The sequence below is a fragment of the Oncorhynchus nerka genome, linkage group LG15 (genome assembly GCF_034236695.1).
Source record: "Oncorhynchus nerka isolate Pitt River linkage group LG15, Oner_Uvic_2.0, whole genome shotgun sequence".
Lineage (NCBI taxonomy): Eukaryota > Metazoa > Chordata > Actinopteri > Salmoniformes > Salmonidae > Oncorhynchus > Oncorhynchus nerka.
This window is the reverse complement of record NC_088410.1, coordinates 64,918,901-64,944,663: the sequence shown is the minus strand read 5'-3', so window position 1 is coordinate 64,944,663 and position 25,763 is coordinate 64,918,901. Positions and strand designations below refer to the sequence as shown.

At 45.0% G+C, this 25,763-nt stretch overlaps 1 protein-coding gene across 2 annotated transcripts in view; it reads right to left on the bottom strand.

Annotated features, from left to right (window-relative positions):
• Positions 1 to 25,763, bottom strand: part of LOC115143125 (SLIT-ROBO Rho GTPase-activating protein 3) — a 134,119-nt gene that overhangs the window by 11,690 nt on the left and 96,666 nt on the right. The window contains exons 10-19 of one of the 2 annotated variants that reach the window (XM_029683229.2): positions 23,347 to 23,431; positions 19,869 to 19,896; positions 18,608 to 18,710; positions 17,448 to 17,508; positions 16,719 to 16,796; positions 16,321 to 16,455; positions 15,543 to 15,648; positions 12,666 to 12,893; positions 12,099 to 12,172; positions 3,740 to 3,920 (exon numbers count right to left, since the gene is read on the bottom strand). In XM_029683229.2, the coding sequence (XP_029539089.1) occupies positions 3,740 to 3,920; positions 12,099 to 12,172; positions 12,666 to 12,893; positions 15,543 to 15,648; positions 16,321 to 16,455; positions 16,719 to 16,796; positions 17,448 to 17,508; positions 18,608 to 18,710; positions 19,869 to 19,896; positions 23,347 to 23,431 (1,079 nt within the window). Of the gene's footprint in view, positions 1 to 3,739; positions 3,921 to 12,098; positions 12,173 to 12,665; positions 12,894 to 15,542; positions 15,649 to 16,320; positions 16,456 to 16,718; positions 16,797 to 17,447; positions 17,509 to 18,057; positions 18,089 to 18,607; positions 18,711 to 19,868; positions 19,897 to 23,346; positions 23,432 to 25,763 lie in introns of both variants that reach the window. The other variant, XM_029683230.2, reaches the window with a different exon arrangement.

The following is a 25,763-nucleotide window of genomic DNA, read 5'->3' as shown; positions in this document are numbered from 1 at the left end:
CCAAATATTAAGTTCTGCTTTTCTGATGTATCAAATACTTATGTCATGCAATAAAATGCAAATTAATAAACTTAAAAATCATACAATGTGATTTTCTGGATTTTTGTTTTAGATTCCGTCTCTCACAGTTGAAGTGTACCTATGATAAAAATGACAGACCTCTCTACATGCTTTGTAAGTAGGAAAACCTGCAAAATCGGCAGTGTATCAAATACTTGTTCTCCCCACTGTGTGTGTATATATTTTTATATATATACAGTACCAGTCCAAACTTAGGACACACCTACTCAGGGTTTTTCTTTATTTTTACTGTTTTCTACATTGTAGAATAATAGTGAAGACAGCAAAACTATTAAATAACAACATATGGAATCAAGTAGTAACCAAAAAAGTGTTGAACAAATCAAAATATATTTATATTTGAGATTCTTCAAAGTAGCCCTTTGCCTTGATGACAGCTTTGCACACTCTTGGCATTCTCTCAACCAGCTTCATGAGGTAGTCACCAGGAATGCATTTCAATTAACAGGTGTGCCTTGTTAAAAGTTAATTTGTGGAATTTCTTTCCTTCTTAATGCATTTGAGCCAATCAGTTGAGTTGTGACAAGGTAGGGGTGGTATCAGAAGATAGCCCTGTTTGATAAAAGACCAAGTCCATATTGTGGCAAGAACAGCTCAAATAATCAAAGAGAAACGACAGTCCATCATTACTTTAAGACATGAAGGTCAGTCAATATGAAACATTACAGTTGCAAAAGCCATCAAGCACTATGATGAAACTGGCTCTCGTGAGGACCGCCACAGAAAAGGAAGATCCAGAGTTACCTCTGCTGTAGAGGATAAGTTCATTAGAGTTACCAGCCTCAGAAATTGCAGCCAAATAAGTTCAAGTAACAGACACATCTCAACATCAACTGTTCGGAGGAGACTTCACGAATCAGGCCTTCATGGTCAAATTACTGCAAAGAAACCACTACTAAAGAAAACCAACAATAAGAAGAGACTTGCTTGGGCCAAGAAACACGAGCAATGGACATTACACCAGTGGAAATCTGTCCTTTGGTTTGATGAGTCCAAATTTGAGATTTTTGTTTCCAACCGCTGTGTCTTTCTGAGACGCAGATTAGGTGAACGGATGATCTCCGCACATGTGGGTCCCACACAAAGCATGGAGGAGGTGGTGTGATGGTGTGGGAGTGCTTTGCTGGTGACACTGTCTGTGATTGATTTAGAATTCAAGGCACACTTAACCAGCATGGATAGCACAGCATTCTGCAGCGATACGCCATCCCGTCTGGTTTGCGATTAGTGGGACTATCAATTGTTTTTTAACAGGACAATGACCCAAAACACACCTCTAGGCTGTGTAAGAGCTATTTGACAAATAAGGAGAGGGATGGAGTGCTGCATCAGATGACCTGGCCTCCACAATCACCCGACCTCAACCCAATTGAGATGGTTTGGGATGAGTTGGACCGCAGAGTGAAGGAAAAGCTACCAGCATTTGTGGGAACTCCGTCAAGACTATTGGAAAACAATTCCAGGTGACTACCTCATGCCGCTGGTTGAGAGAATGCCAAGAATGTGCAAAGCTGTCATCAAGGAAAAGGGTGGCTACTTTGAAGAATCTCAAATATAAAATATATTTTGATTTGTTTATTACTTTTTTTGGTTACTACATGATTCCATGTGTTATTTCATAGATTTGATGCCTTCACTATTATTCTACAATGTAGCAAATAGTAGCAATAAAGAAAAAACCCTTGAATTAGTAAGTGTGTCCAAACTTCTGACAGGTACGGCATATTTTTTAAATGCATAATGAAAAGGAAATTCCAATGCCATAAAAAGTGAACATTAAATTGCCAAAACATTGAAAATATTCCACTGTCTCTGATCAGGCCCAAATCGGGTAGACATCAAAAGACAAGTAGGAAACTACTATGAACTAAAACAATATTTAAGTCGTGTATATTACTTTTGTTTATATTTTATGACTATTATTTTTAATTCCTTAAAGTCATCATCTTCTCTCTGCTCAGGCAGTAGCAGCCAGCCAGCCAACTTTATCTCATGCTCCCAATACTGTACTGTCTTCAGTCATCATATTTAGCTAGGCTAGCATGCTGCAGAGCTGTCTGACAAACCATTTTTACTAGTTCTTCAAAGTAAATAAGGCATACTTTCACAAACTGTCTCTATCCCTCTCTCTCATATTGGTGTTCTGTACACTCCTCTCTCATGCGGTCTGTGGTTATCTAACCTAACGTAACAGGCTTAAAAGTGTATCCATCTCTGTCCGAGACAGAAAAAGGCACAATTGATTATGGTCATTGTAGTTAATTACCACGTTTCTGCGCTGAACTAGGTTGAATATCTGTTTAATGAAAACTCCCTTCAGCTCAGCATCCCACTTAGTTATTGACTTGGTCTATCTAGTGAATTTTTTTGATTTCGAGAAACTAAATGCAATTAAAGTAATTGAACTGACGTTGGTCAACAACATTTTCTGTTAATCGCTCAGCACTACCGAGGGGACATCAGTAGTGAGAGCACGTGGTGCAGACACAGATCCTCTCCATGCCACCTGGTAAAAATGACCTGCCAGGTAGGCACGACTTGTCAAGTGAGACGCCTGAAAGGGTCTCAAGGGTTTGGATGAGGATCTGATGGTTTACGGTGTCCACCTTGAGGCCTTGACTGATTAGGGTCAAGAAGATCATTCTGAGAGCGATATCGAGAGAGTTGGTCAGAGACAGCAGACTGTGTTTTAGAAAGCAAAGAAAGAAGAGATACTGGTCTGTCGTTTTTGACATCAGAGGGGTCAAGTTTCTTGAGGGGAGCAACTCTGGCCATCTTGAAGTCACAAGGGACGCAGCCATTTGTAAAGGGATGAGTTGAGGAAGGAAGAGAGGAATGGGAGGTCTCCAGAGATTGTCTGGAAAAGGGAAGAGGGGATGAGGTCAAGTGGGCAGGTTGTTGGGCGGCCGGACATCACTAGTCGCAGGATTTCATCTGGAGAGAGAGACGAGAAAGAGGTCAAGGCGTAGGGTAGTTCTGTGTGAGTGGGATCAGTGGACTCAGTAGGCTGAGTGAATGAGGAGTGGATATCATCAACCTTTTTTTCAAAGTGGTTGACAAAGTCATCTGCAGAAAGGAAGGAGGGAGGGGTAGGAGGTGGAGGATTAAGGAGGGAGGAGAAAGTGGAGAACAGTTTCACAAGAAAGCTCCAACTGTATACTAAGTGGCTCATCTTTAAAATTATTGCGTATTTTTATACCGGGAATTACTATCTGAGGGTGTTTTCAATTAATTCATTTGAGTTGTAAACTTAAAGCACGCTCTGGCCTTCTCTTTAGCATCTTTACTTCTGCCTCATTGACTGACATCAAATCCACATTTCATTAATATGTGTTACCACTAAAGGTACAACTGTCAGTGAAGTGTCTTTGAGCTAACACATCAGGCATGATTTGAATGATTTATCTGTGCCTTTGTGATTTTCAGTCAAGGATCTTCCATGAGTGTTATTGGTGCGTGGCTAATGACATCAAAACACAAGAGAAAGCTTTTGATACACCTGCCACTTGAAATTACTCCCCGGTTTATAAAACACCTGATTAACTGACTGACTGTTTCCTGCCTGTCTGACAGAATAATTTACTGTCTTGACAGATTTATTGTCAAACTGCTCTTCATCCATCGCTGATGTTCATGTTTATGAATGGTTGTTACTCACAGGTCCTGCACCACTATGTACTGATGTGGGATCAGTCCGTCCACGCCATTGTGCCGGCCCTCCCACCAGTCCTCAGAGGCGCGGTGGTACAGCAGCAGCGACGCCCCCTTCTTAAAGGACAGCTCCCGGGGGGTGCGTCCCACATAGTCAAACTTAGCTATGGCCTCAATCTGCTCCACCTCTGTGGAAATAAAGAACAAAGGGAGAGAAACATCAGTCACAACCTGGACCAGCTTCATTTCCAGGTGTTATAACATATCTCACACCCCATTGAGATGTGTGGACAGAGTAGCCTGACCTGAGTTCATTAATAGGAATAAGGAGCCCCTTGCTCTAATTACTAAGACCTAAACCATGTGGCCAAACAATGAGAATATGTCTTCATGTTCTCAGACAATGGCCTCAGGCCTCGTGGTCTGTGATCAACTCCAGAGGACAGTAGAGAGTTGTGATTGCCTGGGGGCTCAATTTAATGGCTGAGTTTGTTCTTCAGACCTTCAAAAGACACAGAAGTCTTTGAGAGACAAAGAGCGAGAAGAGGAAATATCTGAGTTGAAGAGAAATAAAACGAGATGCAGCTTTACAATATAAACCATTTTCTAACAGAGGGGATGGTTATACTGTTTGAGTGATACACTTAGATTCCAAGCATTGTTGTGAGTTGAGGATGACCTGTCATTGAGTTCCACCGAGCAAATTGGCCAGTGTTATCTAGTGTTGATTTTTCGGTGTAACATTTCTGGTGTTGATTCACTCTGGTATAAAAGAACCCCAGTGTTGAGTGTGATTGTGTCAGTTTTATTATGTGGAGAGTAAACATTTCACATCAAAACCACACCCATCATTATCAGATTTTGCAAGCCAGCATAATGTGACTTGCAGTCCTGATGTGGCCTGTAAACCAGGAGGTTCCTAACACAGCAGGCCTTACGATATTTAATGTAGTGTCCTAAAGAGATTAATTTGAATGATAACATTCGCCTCCAGTAGGAACTCACTTGGCGAAGTCCACAGTACTGAAAATGAATGAATTCAACAACCATGTCTCTGTCACTAACACATGTCCTTAATCCAACACGAGCGACCTTGTCAAGAGATATGGACGTCTTTGCGTAATGGTTAAAAATAATTTAAGGGTTATTGTATAACCCTAAAAGTGTTAATTCCCTAACACTGACAGAGTGTAACAGCATCAGAACTAAGCAGTGTTAATTTAACACTGAAAAGTGTGGACCTGTATAGACACCTGCCCAGTGTTAAATGTAACACAGTCAGTGATTATTTAAAACTGGAGCATTTGCTGTGCAATCAACACCAGTGCCACCAATGAGGACATCACAACTCTGCTCAAGGGTAACACTGTATTCTGATCAGTGAACACTACTATCCTAACAGCTAATAGACTGGTTGACAATCCAATGACTTGGTCCTTTAATGGCATTATGGGTCCCAACACACCAAACTACTCACACACTGAGCACACACCAATAGCCAGAAGAACCAACCTTCACGCTGTTGCTAGCCTCTTGAGAGAACAGACGCACAAAGGCACAGGCTTTAGTTGTCCATAAGCAAACATCAGTCACCATTCAACACTGGACCAGAGGAGATTAGCAGACTGGTCTCTGCTACAAGACCTCTATCCCACAGGGACGGTGCCAGGGGAGGGGGTATGACGGGTGAGGGGGAGGTATTGCCACGCACGCACGGACGCATGCCCACACCCTGCATCCAAGCTGATATCAATCACACAAAGAGCGTGATGACTTGGGACACACACAACCTAGATAAACACATTTTTGCTTGGGGACATGTCCCATAGAGATATGCACATGTAGTGAGTGTTCAAAATGCTAAAGGGATCTAAGCTAGTCCCCAGGCTGTCAGATTTCCCATCTAGATTTCCCTGACCGGGTGGAGGGGGTGTGTGTGTGTGCGTGGCAGGATGGCCTTGGCCACTGGTACTACAGCCACGCCTCATTGTGTCTCTATGGGCCAGACCAGACAGACAGAACAGGAGTCAGCTGGGGTTAAGCACATGTATAAAATAAATAGTCTCCCAGCAGGAAATCTCCAAGCCAACCAGAAAGCCCAATCAGTTCCATTAGAAGCTCCATCCAGGGGTGAAATTACCTACAGAAACAGGGAGAGCGAGGGAGGAAGAGGAGAAAGGAGAGAGGAGGAAAGGGGAGGAGAGAGCGAGGTAGGACAGAGACAGGGTAACATTGTCTCTCTTTGTCCCCCTCGTTCCAAGAGTAGATTCAGCCTGAGGCTTTTAGACCACTTAAGTAGAGCTCTCGCTCTCTTCCTCAGAAACACAATAACACATGTCCAGGTAACTGCCAAAATAAAGGAAACACTTCAGTAAATGAGGGATACAAAGTAGATTGAAAGCAGGTGCTTCCACACAGATGTGGTTCCTGAGTTAATTAAGCAATTAAACATCCCATCATGCTTATTTTGGCTACCGTGGCTTTAAAGGAGGGGTCTCAAAGGGGTTTTAAAGGGTGAGTTTGTGCATCTCAGTCACCAGATCTCAACTCAATTGAACTGCCTGTGACAGCGTTTTCCAACACCATCAACAAAACGCCAAATGATGGAATTTCTCGTGGAAGAATGGTGTCACAGCCCTCCAATAGAGTTCCAGACACAAGTCGCATTAACTCTGTTTTGGTGGCTAAACGCTCTATTAAGACACTAAGTTTCTTTTGGCAGTTACCTGTATGTCTGATCATCACAATATGACTATTTTGTCAAATCAAATCAAATTTTATTTGTCACATACACATGGTTAGCAGATGTTAATGCGAGTGTAGCGAAATGCTTGTGCTTCTAGTTCCGACAATGCAGTAATAACCAACAAGTAATCTAACTAACAACTCCAAAACTACTGTCTTATACACAGTGTAAGGGGATAAAGAATATGTACATAAGGATATATGAATGAGTGATGGTACAGAGCAGCATAGGCAAGATACAGTAGATGGTATCGAGTACAGTATATACATATGAGATGAGTATGTAAACAAAGTGGCATAGTTAAAGTGGCTAGTGATACATGTATTACATAAGGATGCAGTCGATGATATAGAGTACAGTATATACGTATGCATATGAGATGAATAATGTAGGGTAAGTAACATTATATAAGGTAGCATTGTTTAAAGTGGCTAGTGATATATTTACATAATTTCCCATCAATTCCCATTATTAAAGTGGCTGGAGTTGAGTCAGTGTCAGTGTGTTGGCAGCAGCCACTCAATGTTAGTGGTGGCTGTTTAACAGTCTGATGGCCTTGAGATAGAAGCTGTTTTCAGTCTCTCGGTCCCAGCTTTGATGCACCTGTACTGACCTCGCCTTCTGGATGATAGCGGGGTGAACAGGCAGTGGCTCGGGTGGTTGATGTCCTTGATGATCTTTATGGCCTTCCTGTAACATCGGGTGGTGTAGGTGTCCTGGAGGGCAGGTAGTTTGCCCCGGTGATGCGTTGTGCAGACCTCACTACCCTCTGGAGAGCCTTACGGTTGAGGGCGGAGCAGTTGCCGTACCAGGCGGTGATACAGCCCGCCAGGATGCTCTCGATTGTGCATCTGTAGAAGTTTGTGAGTGCTTTTGGTGACAAGCCGAATTTCTTCAGCCTCCTGAGGTTGAAGAGGCGCTGCTGCGCCTTCTTCACGATGCTGTCTGTGTGAGTGGACCAATTCAGTTTGTCTGTGATGTGCATGCCGAGGAACTTAAAACTTGCTACCCTCTCCACTACTGTTCCATCGATGTGGATAGGGGGGTGTTCCCTCTGCTGTTTCCTGAAGTCCACAATCATCTCCTTAGTTTTGTTGATGTTGAGTGTGAGGTTATTTTCCTGACACCACACTCCGAGGGCCCTCACCTCCTCCCTGTAGGCCGTCTCGTCGTTGTTGGTAATCAAGCCTACCACTGTTGTGTCGTCCGCAAACTTGATGATTGAGTTGGAGGCGTGCGTGGCCACGCAGTCGTGGGTGAACAGGGAGTACAGGAGAGGGCTCAGAACGCACCCTTGTGGGGCCCCAGTATTGAGGATCAGCGGGGAGGAGATGTTGTTGCCTACCCTCAACACCTGGGGGCGGCCCGTCAGGAAGTCCAGTACCCAGTTGCTCAGGGCGGGGTCGAGACCCAGGGTCTCGAGCTTGATGACGAGCTTGGAGGGTACTATAGTGTTGAATGCCGAGCTGTAGTCGATGAACAGCATTCTCACATAGGTATTCCTCTTGTCCAGATGGGTTAGGGCCGTGTGCAGTGTGGTTGAGATTGCATCGTCTGTGGACCTATTTGGGCGGTAAGCAAACTGGAGTGGGTCTAGGGTGTCAGGTAGGGTGGAGGTGATATGGTCCTTGACTAGTCTCTCAAAGCACTTCATGATGACGGAAGTGAGTGCTACGGGGCGGTAGTCGTTTAGCTCAGTTACCTTAGCTTTCTTGGGAACAGGAACAATGGTGGCCCTCTTGAAGCATGTGGGAACAGCAGACTGGTATAGGGATTGATTGAATATGTCCGTAAACACACCGGCCAGCTGGTCTGCGCATGCCCTGAGGGCGCGGCTGGGCATGCCGTCTGGGCCTGCAGCCTTGCGAGGGTTAACACGTTTAAATGTCTTACTCACCTCGGCTGCAGTGAAGGAGAGACCGCATGTTTTCGTTGCAGGCCGTGTCAGTGGCACTGTATTGTCCTCAAAGCGGGCAAAAAAGTTATTTAGTCTGCATGGGAGCAAGACATCCTGGTCCGTGACTGGGCTGGATTTCTTCCTGTAGTCCGTGATTGACTGTAGACCCTGCCACATGCCTTTTGTGTCTGAGCCGTTGAATTGAGATTCTACTTTGTCTCTGTACTGACGCTAAGCTTGTTTGATAGCCTTGCGGAGGGAATAGCTGCACTGTTTGTATTCGGTCATGTTACCAGACACCTTGCCCTGATTAAAAGCAGTGGTTCGCGCTTTCAGTTTCACGCGAATGCTGCCATCAATCCACGGTTTCTGGTTAGGGAATGTTTTAATCGTTGCTATGGGAACGACATCTTCAACGCACGTTCTAATGAACTCGCACACCGAATCAGCGTATTCGTCAATATTGTTATCTGACGCAATACGAAACATATCCCAGTCCACGTGATGGAAGCAGTCTTGGAGTGTGGAGTCAGCTTGGTCGGACCAGCGTTGGACAGACCTCAGCGTGGGAGCCTCTTGTTTTAGTTTCTGTCTGTAGGCAGGGATCAACAAAATGGAGTCGTGGTCAGCTTTTCCGAAAAGGGGGCGGGGCAGGGCCTTATATGCGTCGCGGAAGTTAGAGTAACAATGATCCAAGGTTTTTCCACCCCTGGTTGCGCAATCGATATGCTGATAAAATTTCGGGAGTCTTGTTTTCAGATTAGCCTTGTTAAAATCCCCAGCTACAATGAATGCAGCCTCCGGATAAATGGTTTCCAGTTTGCAAAGAGTTAAATAAAGTTTGTTCAGAGCCATCGATGTGTCTGCTTGGGGGGGGATATATACGGCTGTGATTATAATCGAAGAGAATTCTCTTGGTAGATAATGCCGTCTACATTTGATTGTGAGGAATTCTAAATCAGGTGAACAGAAGGATTTGAGTTCCTGTATGTTTCTTTCATCACACCATGTCTCGTTAGCCATAAGGCATACGCCCCCGCCCCTCTTCTTACCAGAAAGATGTTTGTTTCTGTCGGCGCGATGCGTGGAGAAACCCGTTGGCTGCACCGCCTCGGATAGTGTCTCTCCAGTGAGCCATGTTTCCGTGAAGCAAAGAACGTTACAGTCTCTGATGTCCCTCTGGAATGCTACCCTTGCTCGGATTTCATCAACCTTGTTGTCAAGAGACTGGACATTGGCAAGAAGAATGCTAGGGAGTGGTGCACGGTGTGCCCGTTTCCCTCTTTTTCGGAGTCGTTTTTTTGGGTCGCTGCATGGGATCCATTCCGTTGTCCTGTTTGTAAGGCAGAACACAGGATCCGCGTCGCGAAAAACATATTCTTGGTCGTACTGATGGTGAGTTGACGCTGATCTTATATTCAGTAGTTCTTCTCGTCTGTATGTAATGAAACCTAAGATGACCTGGGGTACTAATGTAAGAAATAACACGTAAAAAAAACAAAAAACTGCATAGTTTCCTAGGAACGCGAAGCGAGGCGGCCATCTCTGTCGGCGCCAATAAAGAACAAATACTCAGAATCAACATACAAGCGGAAGGCCACAACAGTCAATCTCGGCCCACTTTGTGGTTCTCTGATTTATATAGTATTCATGTAGTCCTTTAGTTCTAGCTTCAAGTAGAAAGTGTGGTTGTGTCTTGCTGGGCGGCCATTTCTCCAGACTCATTTTGAGGGTCGGGCTGTGGAGGGCAGTATCGCCTCAGGTCTGAGAAGAGCCAAGACAGGACCATGTGACTCTCATTCTCTCCATGCACACTAATTAAACAGAGGGAGACCACGATCCAGCGCCAAGGGCCCTGCCCTGGCTGGCTGTGCCTCTGTACTCTCCTTCCAATTCTCCACATGTAGTGTGGGGCAGTCAGCCTTTGTTCTGCTGTTTGGTTCAGAGGGCTGGGGAGGGTGTCAGCACTCATTACTGACACACCCATCACTACAGATGGGTCTCCCCGATATTGTTACCCTAGCCTGGCATACAGCAGTATGATTGGGTCTGACCATTGAGAGCCAGCAGATACAGTAGTATCTCTGGTGTTGTGACTGACTAGTGTTATGGTTTCCCAGGGTGTGTTAAGCTTTAGCCCAATTATTCTGTCAGGGCTATGAGGACTACCAGGAAAATACAAAGGCACAAAGGAGGGAGTCCCATGGGACCTGTTTACTATTGCTGAAGAAAGATAGATGAGAGGGAAAGATAGATGAGAGGGAATGAGAGAGAGAGAGAGAGAGAGAGCTATAAGGGGAGAGAGAGAGAGGGCGCTACAAGGGGAGAGAGAGAGAGGGCGCTACAAGGGGAGAGAGAGAGAGAGAGAGAGGGCGCTACAAGGGGAGAGAGAGAGAGAGAGGGCCCTACAAGGGGGAGAGAGAGAGGGCGCTACAAGGGGAGAGAGAGAGGGCGCTACAAGGGGGAGAGAGAGAGGGCGCTACAAGGGGGAGAGAGAGAGGGCGCTACAAGGGGAGAGAGAGAGAGGGCGCTACAAGGGGAGAGAGAGAGAGGGTGCTACAAGGGGAGAGAGAGAGAGGGCGCTACAAGGGGGAGAGAGAGAGAGTGCTACAAGGGGAGAGAGAGAGAGGGCGCTACAAGGGGAGAGAGAGAGAGAGAGGGCGCTACAAGGGGAGAGAGAGAGAGAGGGTGCTACAAGGGGGGAGAGAGAGAGGACGCTACAAGGGGAGAGAGAGAGAGAGGGCGCTACAAGGGGAGAGAGAGAAAGCTACAAGCGGAAGTAGAGAGAGAGAGAGCGAGAGAGAGAGAGAGAGAGAGACAGAGAGATGAGAGAGGTGGGGGTTGCCCACAATGTACACACAACCTTGTCTCCGCCTTCAAGCATGATGTGCTCCTTTGCAGCCCTAAGCTGTCACAGTCTGAGCTGTGCCTAGTTCTCTCCTTCAGTCTAAAGAACACACAGAATAAGGTCAGTCAGAGCTCAGGGCAACTCCATCTACACAGCCTTCTTACACTCCAGATCAGATTCATACTGAGCCCATTCAACCATCACACGGAATACCTCAGGCTTCGAAACAACCACATACAACTTTAAAAAACAAACTTTTACAACCTTATATCAAGGGCTCATTAGCTCAAATGTATGATTCATCTGCTGTGGTAATTGATATTACAGATCAATCTGTCCGTCTCTATGGGAGACATCTAGAGGTACATAGATAAATCACTGCCCCTGTCCTGCCTCACCTCTTTAATACTGAACGGCTCATTGCATGAATGTATATATTAAGCGGAACGTTAACCCACGGCTACAGTACATTAGCTGTTTTTGCATCGTATCGCAATTAAAATGGGAGGTCCAGTCCAGACACAGACCTACAGTGCTGCAGTACACAGCAGAGTACCTGCCTGGGGAGGCAGACAGACACTGACAGCAGGACTACCAGACACAACCAACCCTCCATCTTTAACATAGACAGAACAGACTATGCTGTTATGTCATACTTTAGTAGTGTAAAGTATGACCACATGGCTAAACAGCAATTCAATTATAAAACCAAGCACAACATAGAGAGTAGCTAGTGAAATGGGAGACAACAAGAGCTTTTGGAGTTCTGCAACAGCAAACTGCTTGATTAAGACTAGCTGTGTAGCCAGCTAGCTGCTAACATCTCCTCTAGGGTACCAGGGTCTGAAGAAGTAAAGGAACTCCCTGTTACTGACCGTCTTCACTGGTGTGTGGCTCAGTCCCATTGTCAGCCTCATCGATGGTGCCTGGCTCACTGTGGGGGCTGTCACTGTGGACAGAGAGAGAGAGAGAGAGAGAGATGGACAGTCAATCAATGGTAAACTCAGACACACCCACGACACATGCGTAGGCTAACTAATCTAAACTAATGCCTCCTCCCGGAAAGATGAGTTACAGGTCATACTTGGATCTGTTCCAAAGTGAATTCTTATTTGAACTAGGGGGCGTTTATATCATCATATTTCTCCAGGAAGTACCAGCTACATGTTAGTTGGACCAGCTCCAGGTAAGGTATTCATTTAACTGTACATACGGGCTTGTACGCCATCCCTGTGAGTTTTGAGATGCAAAACATTCCCAAGCAGTAATATTGCAGTCTGTGCACTGGAAATATGCTCGATCCACCAGCAGCAGTATTACTGTACTGCTGCTAAACCCAGGGTTACACCAGCAGCAGTATTACTGCTTTAGCCTTAGCCATACTGTATGTCTTCAGTGCTTGTCTTAAAGGTTTTGTCCTCCCAGGTCTAGCTGCTACCCACCAGTACTCCTCTCCTCCAGTCATGCACTTCTCATAGACCGGCCCATCCAGCTCGCGGTGGCTGGGGAAGATGACCTCGTTGTGGATGATGATGGTCTTTATGACCTCATTGACGTGTGCCTGGATGGCTACAGGGTCCTGTCCGTCGGGGATGGGCATCAGGGTGGGGCCAAAGCAGATGGCCAGGTTATAGGGATCCATCATGTTCTCATCACTGTACTGGGACAGACTGGATGGAAGGGAAGAGGTTTGAGTGAGTGGGGTGAACAATTAGGTCGTGTTTACATTAAGAGATGAAAATCTGGCTGACGGGTGATTCCATTTTAAACTTACTTATAGTTACTTGTTTGCCAATAGAATATATACGTCTCCAAAATGCTTATACTGTGCTTAGAGTCTGGACTCTAGACAGATTTGAGATCTGCATCATCTCCTCTACTACCTGTTGGCTTGGAATCAGTCTTCAACCACAGCTTAGTAAATACATCCTTAAACCCCATTACCTTAACCCTCAACATTCCAGCTTAGCTAGAACATTCCTTAGTCACCCCGTTTAGTTGTCACCTAGATTCTCACACCTATCCAGCTTTAACAAGCCTGCCCTTCTAACTTCACAGTTTAACAGGCCGATTTTTTTTGTTATATATACTTTTTTTAAATTTAACCTTTATTTAACTAGGCAAGTCTGTGTCATGACGTTGGCCTGGGGGATAAGTTTATGACAGTCATAAATACCTCTCCCCCCTTTTCCTCTCTCTACCCTACTGATGTTACATTTGAAAACCCCTTGGTTAACATAGAGATTCTGGGAACATCAGAAGGTGGGGGGAAATTAACTATATTCTGGTAACCCGACCAATTGAACACATGCAGTGGTACTTAATGAAAATGATGTCAGTTCGGTTGTCATCTGAGACATTCTCATCAATGATAAGATGACATAAACTCTACAGTGGAAAGTCTACACATCAGAGTTATCGGATTCACATGGAATTGTTGTTTAATTTAAATGTTTGAATATGAAATTATTTGTGATGGGATGAAATGTGATTTTAGCTTCTAAAATGTGAGAATTGGGTTTTCATAAGGTTAGGGCTCTGCTCAATCAGTGGCCCGCCCCTGTGAAGAGTCATGGGTTATAATACTTTTCAGACACACCCTTCTCGCTCCACTATATAAAGCCTTGACGAAAATGTAACCTCCTGTTCCGAGGATGTGAGGACGACGGTCCACTGTCAGAATGGTTCAGATAATAACTACAGAACGAAGCCAACATCAGCGTGAGCTTTGGTTGCGAATGGTATGAACTTTGAACTCTTATTCACTACAGAAGTGATACCTCCTAGCCGTTGAGTTAGCAACAGCAGCTGCAAACGAGGGTTAGGAAGGAACAGACAGAGTATCCCGTCTATCACACAACAACATTACTACAACGTATCCAATTGACCACCAGATACATTCTTCAAAGGACAAAGGACTCGGTTTGGCAACACGGCCTTCCATCTATCACCAACCTACTGAAGGGCAGCTCAGAGTAAATATTTATTGCATTTTTATTTTCCAAATGGGCGGCAATTTAGAATGCATAAGATACTGTACTTTACGATAGCACAGCTTCATCTTTTGTTACTCAGTCTTCCCGCTCTTTCACTCAAACCCAGCCCTTTTCTTTTGTGTAACAAGCTGTCATATCTGTGTAATTCTGTGTGATTAGTTAGGTATTTAGTAAATAAATAATTAAACCCAATTTTGTATTGCTGATTCAACTTGTTAGCCAGGGTTCGTGAAGATAACCAAGAATTTACAACTTTCAGATGAGACTGAATTAAGGTGACAATTAATATTGACTGCTATTGATGTAAAATATTACTAGGTCTTTAAGAGTTTATTCGGGAGATAACAGCTCTATAAATATTATTTCGTGGTGCCCCGACTCTCTAGTTAATTACATTTACATCATTAGCTCAATCAGGTAATATTAATTACGGTGAAAGGATTTTATAGAATAGCATGTCATATCACTTAACATCAGTTAAGAACAAATCATTATTTACAATGATGGCCTACGGGGGAACAGTGGGTTAACTGCCTTGCTCAGGGGCAGGATGGCAGATTTTTTTACCTTGTCAGCTCGGGAATTCGATCCAGCAACCTTTCAGTTACTGGCCCAACGCTCTAACCACTAGGCTACCTACCGCCCCAAATAGTAGCCAATAGTAATAAGCCATCCTGGTTTGGGGGGCAGTGAGACCATCCTTCCTTCCAGCAGCATCCTAGTTAGGTAGCAGGCCTACAGTATCTTCACCCTCGTCTACTTTAAGAGGGGCTAATAATCCAAGCAGAGTGGTGTGGCGCTGGAGAGAAGCAGTAAAGACCTACAGCTGGCCCAGAGCCAAACTCAGTCTGAGTGGGGGGGGATCAAACACGGAGGTAAAAGTCAGGATGTGGAATCAAACTCTTTGTTCTGCAGGGGAACCAAGCAAAAAGGATTATAAAATAACAGCCCAATAAAACAGGGCAGGTATATTACTGGGTTGAGGGATGACTTTCCAAGCGGGCCCGTAAACATGTTCTAAAGCTCTGCCGACAGACGTGGTGGTAAATAGGCTGTGAACAGTAGGGCTGTTCAATTCTTTGGAAAGTAATGCCATTTCCTCTGGCTGCTGCAGCAGAGGTTCACAAGTCTTGCTGATGTAGTGCAATACAGTGATTTTTCTTTCCCCCAAGACTCTCAAATGTGTATAAAAGTTATAATTTCATACTTTTACCCCATCCGGTTAAACTGTATGCCCTTAGTGTATAGGTAGTCTGGTCCCGGGACTCTATTAAAAAACAGAGGACTGTCAAAACGTGACTTATGTCAATACGGCCGACTTACTGATTCAGGAAAGCGAACAGGTATCTCATGACAATGATAACGGCACGAGGAAGAGTCACAATAATCTGCTGGACGTGATGCGCTCTCTCAGCTCCAGACTCCAGCTCTGAAACAGAGGAGGATCAGAGAGTGTCATGACACGGGAGGAAAATAAAAACACTCCATATTAATACAGGGCAACGTTATGCTCCACTACACTGCCATGATCTACTGAATACACAGAATGAGTCGACCTTATCAAGGGCCTGGCAGTCATACTGTGGGTACAGGAATGACAACACGAACAGTCCTATCATTAATAGATATCCCCACCTCGTTTAAACCAGAGGATATGGTGATTTGAGTGACTGGGCTATCTGGGGCAGGGGGAAATACGGCAAGGCTGTGCTCAGTTAGTAGACTGTCGTGGCCCCCTCGCTCCTCTCTTCCTATTGGGTTTCTATTAAATCACAGGCAGGCAGACAGCCGTGGTGTCGAGATTGTTTCCATGTGCTGCGCTGCCTCTCGTCCCTAACTTACCCCTCCCATAAAGCAGTGTGATTAGGGTGTTGTGGTGGGGATTGATGATGTATCTTTGGAGCCGGATGTTGGCTTCTCTCTCTTCTATTCTGACTCAATCTCTACTCAGTGTCGGACGGGGAATAATCCAAAAGGCATGTACTGTAACCAAAGCCCCAATGGTGCTATTTCACCAGCCAGATGGGTAGGGTTTCAGTTACCCTGAACACATTTACCACATTGACCAAGAGTATAAAGTAGGGCTTTAGAGTCTACACACTGATAGTAGACATGAGGTCCAGGAAGCGTTCCTTGGGGAATAGAGGGTTCTCCAGGCCCCTGAAGTACAGCTTGAGGACCCCAGCCACTGAGTTGATGTCATGTTCATTCTGGTCATCAATCAATGGGTCTTCGCCTAGCCAAACAATAGCAGAGTAGAGTTAATAGTTCTGACCACAGCAACAGAACTGAATCAGTGAAACAATGAAGACTTCATTACCGTAAATCTGAATAAAAAATGATTGCTTGCTACACGTAGATCTTATATTATAGAAAATAACAGGTATCTACTGTATGGCTGACATTCAATGGGTTTGTCATGTTATTGATCCTGAGCTGTAGGAGAGAAACAGAAATCTAATCTATTACCAATTACCCCCAATCTCACTGGGGACCTACCTCTCTCAAATGAGTTTTTAATATCATTGACCTCCACCTGGGATCCAGGCACGCGGAATATGCCCTGCTGCTGGAGCCCTGCAACAACACATAGAAACATAATACTGAGTCTGAACCCACCATTATCCCCACACCCAAACGGCCGCTATATGAAAGACCAATGGAAAACACACAACAGAGAGCAGGAAATGTAATTTAGTCGTGACGGGACGTGTGTTTTTTCTTCTTCCAGGAGAGGGCCCCTCGGTCGGTCTGCCGCATATGGTTTCTGTTAGAGAACCCCTAATCAGTTTGTGGGGGTTTCATTAGGTCTAGGGGTGTAGGGAATGGAGGGGGAGGGGTGGGGGTTACAGGCCTGGAGGCTACACCACTTTGGCTGGAGTCAGATGTGGACAGAAGGATGAAGATATGAGGAGGGAGGAAGGGAAGATTGGACTGATTTAGTAAACAAAGACCAAGGGTCCTGTCAGAAGTCCCTATGCGTGATGTGCTGCCGCGCTACTGTCACGTTTTCCAAGCTGAGAGCACATGGGGCTGAGGTTTTAAATCATAGCAGGTTTGTCTCAACACCTGGAGATGTCTTAGTAAATGGATTACCTCTACCCAGAGGTTCTGTCATCTGTTATGAGATATGAAGAGCTCACAGCGGAGTTCACAGCTTTCTACTGGTGTTTTGAATACTGTTAAATGGTAGAAGCCATCAGTAAGGTGTGATTCTACTAGACTTACCATACAAATTGATGTGTCGAATACAGCTCTCCACCACAAGTGGAATAGGTTGACCGGAGTCCTGAAAGATAAATCATGGCAATAGTAAGAGCAAAGCATGGATGACTCACACTTATACAGTGACTAGAAAACCACACATTCTATACTGGCCATATTGATAGATTCTGTTGCTTATGTGAAGCAGCACAGCATAATAAAAACATTTCAGCATACTGTACATAACAACCAATTAGGCCTTACTTCACATTATACTAAAAGAAGAGGCAGAGCCTTGATTATTCTAAGCTTGCCCTGCACCCTGCCATAAAGAAACAAATGCCTCTTCCCGATGCTTCATAAACAGCAGTGTCCACCAGCATTCATATGAGCAGGATTAAAATGACAGATAGAAATCATTACTATTCACAGCCCCCTGTTACCGCAAGCAAGCAGTCATGAAACAAGAGGAGCAGCAGTGACATGCTATTGGAGCTCATTAGTACGACTGCGTGTGGAGGAAAGCAGGAATAGGCATGTAGAGCTGTTTGTGGTAATCGTTTTCAGTCGGCCCACTCTACAGCACCGTGCCACGCGCCCTACCTCCCATCCTACCAACCCCCACTGATAGTACCTGGTTGCGGGTACGGGCATTCCGTCTTCCCCTGGGACAGAAAGCAGCACAGCAAGGAGGTGCAGAGGGAGGGAGGCAGAGAGGCAACACAGTTAGAGAAGCACAGATGACAGATAGACAGAAAGAGCCCCATTCGGAGGCCTGGAGGATAAGCACAGGTCAGGGGCCACTGGGAGGGCTTGAGTTGCAGTGAGATGTAGGTGCATCGAGGGAATCAACTAGCACAGGGACCTCTGTGTAGCCATTATGGGGACTATGATACGCAGTATCCTCACGTCTGAAGATAAGCAGAGGAGAAACTGTGCTACTGCTCCATCCGAAAGACTAGGGAGACACTAACCCACTGCCACCCTGCCTGTGTGCATCGTCAGAGCCAAGGGAACAGAGAAAGTGGAGGTGAGGTTAAGGACAGTGGTTACAGGATGAGGGAGAGCAGTGAGCAGGAGGAGCGAGAGAGAGGGAGAGAGAAGGAGAGCGGGCCTCCTCCTTTAGCCCCACAGGGTCGCTCATTCACACAACCCATTGTGTGCGTGTGTGTGGGGGGGGGTACCTTGATGAATGTCTCCATATTGCCGTTAAACAGCTTATGGTTATAGACTGAGCGCGGCCTAGGCTTCCGCATTTTCTGTGGTTTAGGGGGGAGAGTGGGGGGCCTGAGGAGATGACGGGTGAGGAGGGGAACAAAAACACCATATGCTGTGAAACGAACACGCAAGGCTGAAATGCAGGTATGAAAACATCATCTCTCAATAGACCTGACTTCCACCTTCCAAAATGTCCCCCTGCACTCTGTTTATCAAGAGGAAATGTGTGTAGGCAGGAGGAAGTGATCCACATCTAAATGTTGAAAATTCAACCAAAACGAGACGTTTTATTGCTGATGTGTGTTATTTAAACCTGATGGCTCTGCCCTGTAATTAACCCCTAAGCAGTGCTAGTCTGCGTTAGGCCTTGCTGCTGGGAGGTCCCTGAGTGGCTCTATGGCCGGAGGCTTCGGGCCCCTTATAAAACCCACTATGACTGACCTATTGAAAACTTGACTCCTAATGTATAGCATAATGTAAACATTATTTACCAGAACTAATAAAATCAAGCACACCTGCTGATAGTTCAGGTTATCCCTCACAAATAAATGACAGTGTGGTTAGCAGACCAGTGGTACTTCAGCAAGTCCCGGCCAGGGCAAACCAAAGTAGCAGTCCAAACACTTATTTAAGCCTTATCGAAACTTAGAATAACATTACAAAGATGTTAAAATACACCTTGGGATTTCCTTCATTAATATCTCTCTCTCACACACACACCGAGTCGGTAATTTGCCCTCAGAGGGAGGCAGAGCTGACAATGTTCAGGTTTCCTATTCAGGGCCTGCCCCCCAACCCCACCCACCCACACACACACTAACAGCTACCCAGCATTCCTGATCCATCTGCACTGCGGCCCTGAAGCCCTTCCCAGGGACGGACAGATCAGTGACACACAGCACTCTCCTCTCTGCCATCCAGCCGGAACTCTAAACACAGCCTCAACCATTCTGCTCATTGTGGCTCATCGTTGCAACAAATTATGCTTAGATTTGTATTAACTCCTGGCAATAAGGTTAATGAAGTATTAAACAATGGACGTCTGTGAACAAGATGCGCCGAGAACTCCATACTGTATGATCTGCAGTACTTTTCTTCTTTATTTTCTATTAGACACCCACTGAAATCAAATAACCGTATAATATATATTATATTGTATGCACCATGAGAGTAGTTCGGTCAAAGGCAGGGTATTTGAAATGGTTTAGTTATCTTAAGACACCTTACCTCGTAGTCCCACATTCAGCCCTTTCTCCTGCAAACACAGAACAAGAAAGAAATGTCATTAAGAATATGCACAGTGCGCAGGCTAACTCCAGCTCCTCTACCAGGGCTCAGTGAAGGATTTCATGGGACTAGTCAGAGCTATTGAGAGAGAGCTTGAATGGTCTAGGGACAACAGCATCCTTGAGACAAATGCATTGAGCTGTCACCATAGAAACCTCATAGGGGACCCTGTAGGGTGCAGGCCAGCTCCCTCAAGGAAGAAAAGGGGCTCTGGGGACTGGGGGTGCATCTCTAACTGGTGACACTGAGCGATGTCTGCACCGGCTCACTGAGCCCTTTGTCCCGAAGCCCTGCGCACGTCTCAACACACCACACAGTAGCACATGGGCACGCAAAAACATCAAACCCAACCCAAACACACACACTTTCACCAATAAATGTTCTCCCTCTGTCTTTCTCTCACACACACACACACACGCACGCACGCACGCACACACACACACAGACGCACACACAACCAACACACCTTGCTAGTCGAGCCTCAGGTAAAGACAAGACATTGAGTATAGGTTAGGCAACGAAGAAGTCAGTCAGTCCTTATTACTGTTATTCGTATGTGTCAGAAAGGTCCTCCCACTAACCATAGCTTTAACAGCCAATAGTTAATAAATAGAGTTTATTAGCTGGCGTGGAGAAAGGCCCTTTGTCTTTTAAATATAATCCATTGAGCATTGACTGAACATGCCTCATTGTGTACAACAAGCTCTAACAGCACACTATTCTAGCATTCTGTTGTTCCCTTTCTATCAGTTTTAGAATGAGAGACGAGAGTGATGACTGACCCATTTCTCTATGCATAATGTTGGCAGTAGATGAGACTAGCAGTGTGGTCTCTGGAGCGTTCATGTGGAGAAACAACAGTGCATTTCCTGCCAGTCATTCCAGTGAGTGATAGTCTAGCCTAGCTCAGCTCAATGAACCCAGAAATTACACCCCTTTTCTCCAGCATGGGCAAAGCACAGGCTGGCTATACAAATGCAGTTTTAATTTCATATCCAAACATAAGGATTTAAGTGTCTCATTGTAACTGCAAGAACACAGTAGCATTTGACCCTTTGCTAAGCTCCGCCCCCTTTGGTTACTGTTGCAACCTTGGACAAATTTTTCGAAAGCCCAATTCCCCATTAAACCACTGGTGAAATCCCCTCACAATGATCTCAAACTGTGTTTTTAATACAAAATGAAATTAAACACAGACTGCCCCTTGTTAATCAGGAAACTATTGGATATGTTGTGGTGGACTATCATTACAATTGCTTCACGGGAACCTGGTAAAATTATGTTTGTGTAATTAATTACCTGTCAGCATACAGTCAAAGCTATAATCACTTTTGGAGCTAACTAGTGCCTTCAAATCGTATCCTGATGTTGAAAGCAAATAGCAATGTTAGGAACATACATTTGAGAAAACAAGTTAAATTAAGTGGCTAGTGAGACAGAGAGCTAGCTAACCAGCAGAGCCAGCAAACAATGAAGCTTTAAAAAAAGTATAATTCTGGATTCAAAAAATACTTAATTAACAGGTTCTGCATTTCAGGAATTAGAGTAGCAAGTACTCCTGGTGCACTATTCAATTATTTAGCCATTAAAAATTTTATTTTTTGAAAAGAAAACTCAAAATGTTTGCCCTAGCCCTCACTGGCTTTCATGGGATTTAAACGTGAGCATGTCCAAGGTGTCATCTTGACAACAGCTGCTATTAATTCGATTGCGATAAACTGCCCCAAATTATGGGGCGGGGCTTATTAAAGGGTCAATTGGTGACTGAAGTACGTTTGCTAAATGAGCCGAATGCTTTATGCAAAAACTGCTAACTCAAGGTTTCAGTATTCTAAACCAACAAATCAACCTACAGCTACATAACCTGATAATAGGCAATTAATCATCACAATGGGGTGTTTTTTATAGCTGTCTGTGAATTCTACCTGCGTTAACTGTAGATATTCATGGAGATCTGTGATTTCCAGCTTAGAACCCAGGAGGGTATGCAGCTGTCCTAGCCATGTTGAGTAGTTTCAATGTAGACATAGTGTCCTAGTAATCTATACAGCTAGGTCTGATGTGTGCGCCATGTGGTATTCTCCATGGTCACTAATAACGCACGCGCACGCACACACTTAATGAGCAGGCCTGATTGAACATACACATGAGCAGGGCTGACTGATCACCTCAATAATGAAACATGTTTGGTACCTGCAGACACCGTATGTCACGCCCATACACACATACACAGCAGCAGCAGCACTGGACCAATAAGATGGCGTAGACAGACACGTTTGCGCTGTTTCTAGCTCCTAGCCACAATCACACAAACAAACCAGCTGTGGGGCTATGTTCACATGAAAACATGCTCAAGCTATCAGTTCATAGAGATCTGAAGATGACAGAGGAACATTCGGGAGGCCTAAACGAAAGAGAAAAATCCATGTTGAACAAGAGTGTGCACGTATGTGTGTATGAGTTGAAATAGGGGGAGTGTGTGCGTGTATGTGCAAGTGTAAGTGCAGTGTTTCCCCGATATTCATTTAAATTGTTGCCACCACTGCAAAAAAATACGGTGTTATTGTTTATGTATTTCTGCCGAAACACCCTTTTAAATGGATTGTCGTTTACTTCAATGACTGGAAGTCTATGGGAACAGCTAGCATGTCATTGCGCTAATAATAGTAGCAATGCACCCACCCTTGCCACCACTGCTGAAAAAAAATCATTGGGGAAACACTGAGTGTGAGTGAGTGAGTGAGTGAGTGAGTGAGTGAGTGAGTGAGTACGGCTGTGCACACACACGGCCCCAGCTGGTTGCTCCTGCTGTCCCTCTCTATTAGGTGAACCCCTGGTACAGCAGCAGCTGTGGAGATAGGCCTGTGCGGCTGGGAGCTGGGACAGTCTGATTGATTGGGCGTAAACTGCTCACGGCTGAGGTGACAAGGGTCCCCCTGGGAGGGGCCCATGTGAGAGGGGCGGGGGTCTCTATTATCCAGACTCCTCCAGGACCCTCCTAGAGGCTACAGCACAACATACAGAGAGGAGAGGTGATTGTGATGTTATAATGTTTCGTTATGATACCTTTGATGTACTTACAGTCCTCGTCTTTGAATATGAACTGAACTCCTCTTCCCTGTTTTTACTGCCCATTGAGGGGACACAAGTCCCTATGGTGTCCCCGCTCTTCAGCCTGGTTCAGCTCTCCTCATTAGATAAGCGCACCACAACACTACTTGCCCTGAAGGCAGCCATTTTACAGACACATCACCTTTCCCAGGGAACCCTGGCTCATAATAAGCTAGGGGTTGACAGACTAGGCCTGGCACCTGTCATTAACGCCACTGTGACCAGAAGAAATAGGAACATTAAGAGAAGGGATGTCGAACTAACATTGACGTCTATAGACATTGGTGGAGAGACTTAGGGCCCTTACCTTCTCCCAATGTCTGCTTCAGGAGGTCATGCTTGGCCTGCAGTTTAATGATGAGATTGCTGCCGTTCAGGAACTCCTTGAACTTCTGCAAACCCAGACAAACCAGATGAAAGTGTCAGTGAGTGAACAGTGTTAATGGGATGTGACTGGAACAGGCAGAGCCGGCCGCTATCCACCACAAAGGCCAGAGAAGACATTCAGTCTCACTCTGAATGGCACAAATTCAATCTGTTCCAAGGATAATCTAATTTCCATGTGATTTCCAAAGCATGCGTGTTTTGTGGAATAGTGTGATGGCTGATGGCTTTGATGTGCACTAAACTGACGCTAAAGGTCCTTTTAGTCAGGGAAAAAGACTATGGTAGTACAGCTAGGTTTGTCACTTTAGTGTGAAACCGATAGAACAGGCAGTTGCCCTGAGACATGGATGCATATCTTAGGGCAAAAGAGGCAGGTATGACAGCTATCCATAACAGGCAGGTATGACAGCTATCCATAACAGGCAGGTAGGAATCTATGTATAACAAGGAGGTATGACAGCTATGTATAGCAGGGCAGGTATAACAGCTATCCATAACAGGCAGGTATGACAGCTATGTATAACAGGCAGGTATGACAGCTATGTATAACAGGCAGGTATGACAGCTATGTATAACAAGCAGGTATGACAGCTATGTATAGCAGGGCAGGTATGACAGCTATCCATAACAGGCAGGTATGACAGCTATGTATAACAGGCAGGTATGACAGCTATGTATAACAGGCAGGTATGACAGCTATCCATAACAGGCAGGTATGACAGCTATGTATAACAGGCAGGTATGACAGCTATGTATAACAGGCAGGTATGACAGCTATGTATAACAGGCAGGTATGACAGCTATCCATAACAGGCAGGTATGACAGCTATGTATAACAGGCAGGTATGACAGATATGTATAACAAGCAGGTATGACAGCTATGTATAGCAGGGCAGGTATGACAGCTATCCATAACAGGCAGGTATGACAGCTATCCATAACAGGCAGGTATGACAGATATGTATAACAAGCAGGTATGACAGCTATGTATAGCAGGGCAGGTATGACAGCTATGTATAACAGGCAGGTATGAAGGTATGTATAACAGGCAGGTATGACAGCTATGTATACCAGGCAGGTATGACAGGTATGTATAACAGGCAGGTATGACAGCTATGTATACCAGGCAGGTATGACAGGTATGTATAACAGGCAGGTATGACAGCTATCCATAACAGGCAGGTATGACAGCTACGTATAACAGGCAGGTATGACAGGTATGTATAACAGGCAGGTATGACAGGTATGTATAACAGGCAGGTATGACAGGTATCCATAACAGGCAGGTATGACAGCTATGTATAACAGGCAGGTATGACAGGTATGTATAACAGGCAGGTATGACAGCTATGTATACCAGGCAGGTATGACAGCTATACATAACAGGCAGGTATGACAGCTATCCATAACAGGCAGGTATGACAGCTATCCATAACAGGCAGGTATGACAGGTATCCATAACAGGCAGGTATGACAGCTATGTATAACAGGCAGGTATGACAGCTATGTATAACAGGCAGGTATGACAACTATACATAACAGGCAGGTATGACAGCTATCCATAACAGGCAGGTATGACAGCTATGCATAACAGGCAGGTATGACAGCTATGTATAACAGGCAGGTATGACAGCTATGTATAACAGGCAGGTATGACAGCTATGTATAACAGGCAGGTATGACAGCTATGTATAACAGGCAGGTATAACAGGCAGGCAGGTATGACAGCTATGTATAACAGGCAGGTATGACAGCTATGACAGCTATGTATAACAGGCAGGTATGACAGCTATGTATAACAGGCAGGTATGACAGCTATGTACAGGCTATGACAGCTATAACAGGCAGGTATGACAGCTATGTATAACAGGCAGGTATGACAGCTATGTATAACAGGCAGGTATGACAGCTATGTATAACAGGCAGGTATGACAGCTATGTATAACAGGCAGGTATGACAGCTATGTATAACAGGCAGGTATGACAGCTATGTATAACAGGCAGGTATGACAGCTATGTATAACAGGCAGGTATGACAGCTATGTATAACAGGCAGGTATGACAGCTATGTATAACAGGCAGGTATGACAGCTATGTATAACAGGCAGGTATGACAGCTATGTATAACAGGCAGGTATGACAGCTATGTATAACAGGCAGGTATGACAGCTATGTATAACAGGCAGGTATGACAGCTATGTATAACAGGCAGGTATGACAGCTATGTATAACAGGCAGGTATGACAGCTATGTATAACAGGCAGACAGTATGACAGGCAGGTATGACAGCTGTATAACAGGCAGGTATGACAGCTATGTATAACAGGCAGGTATGAC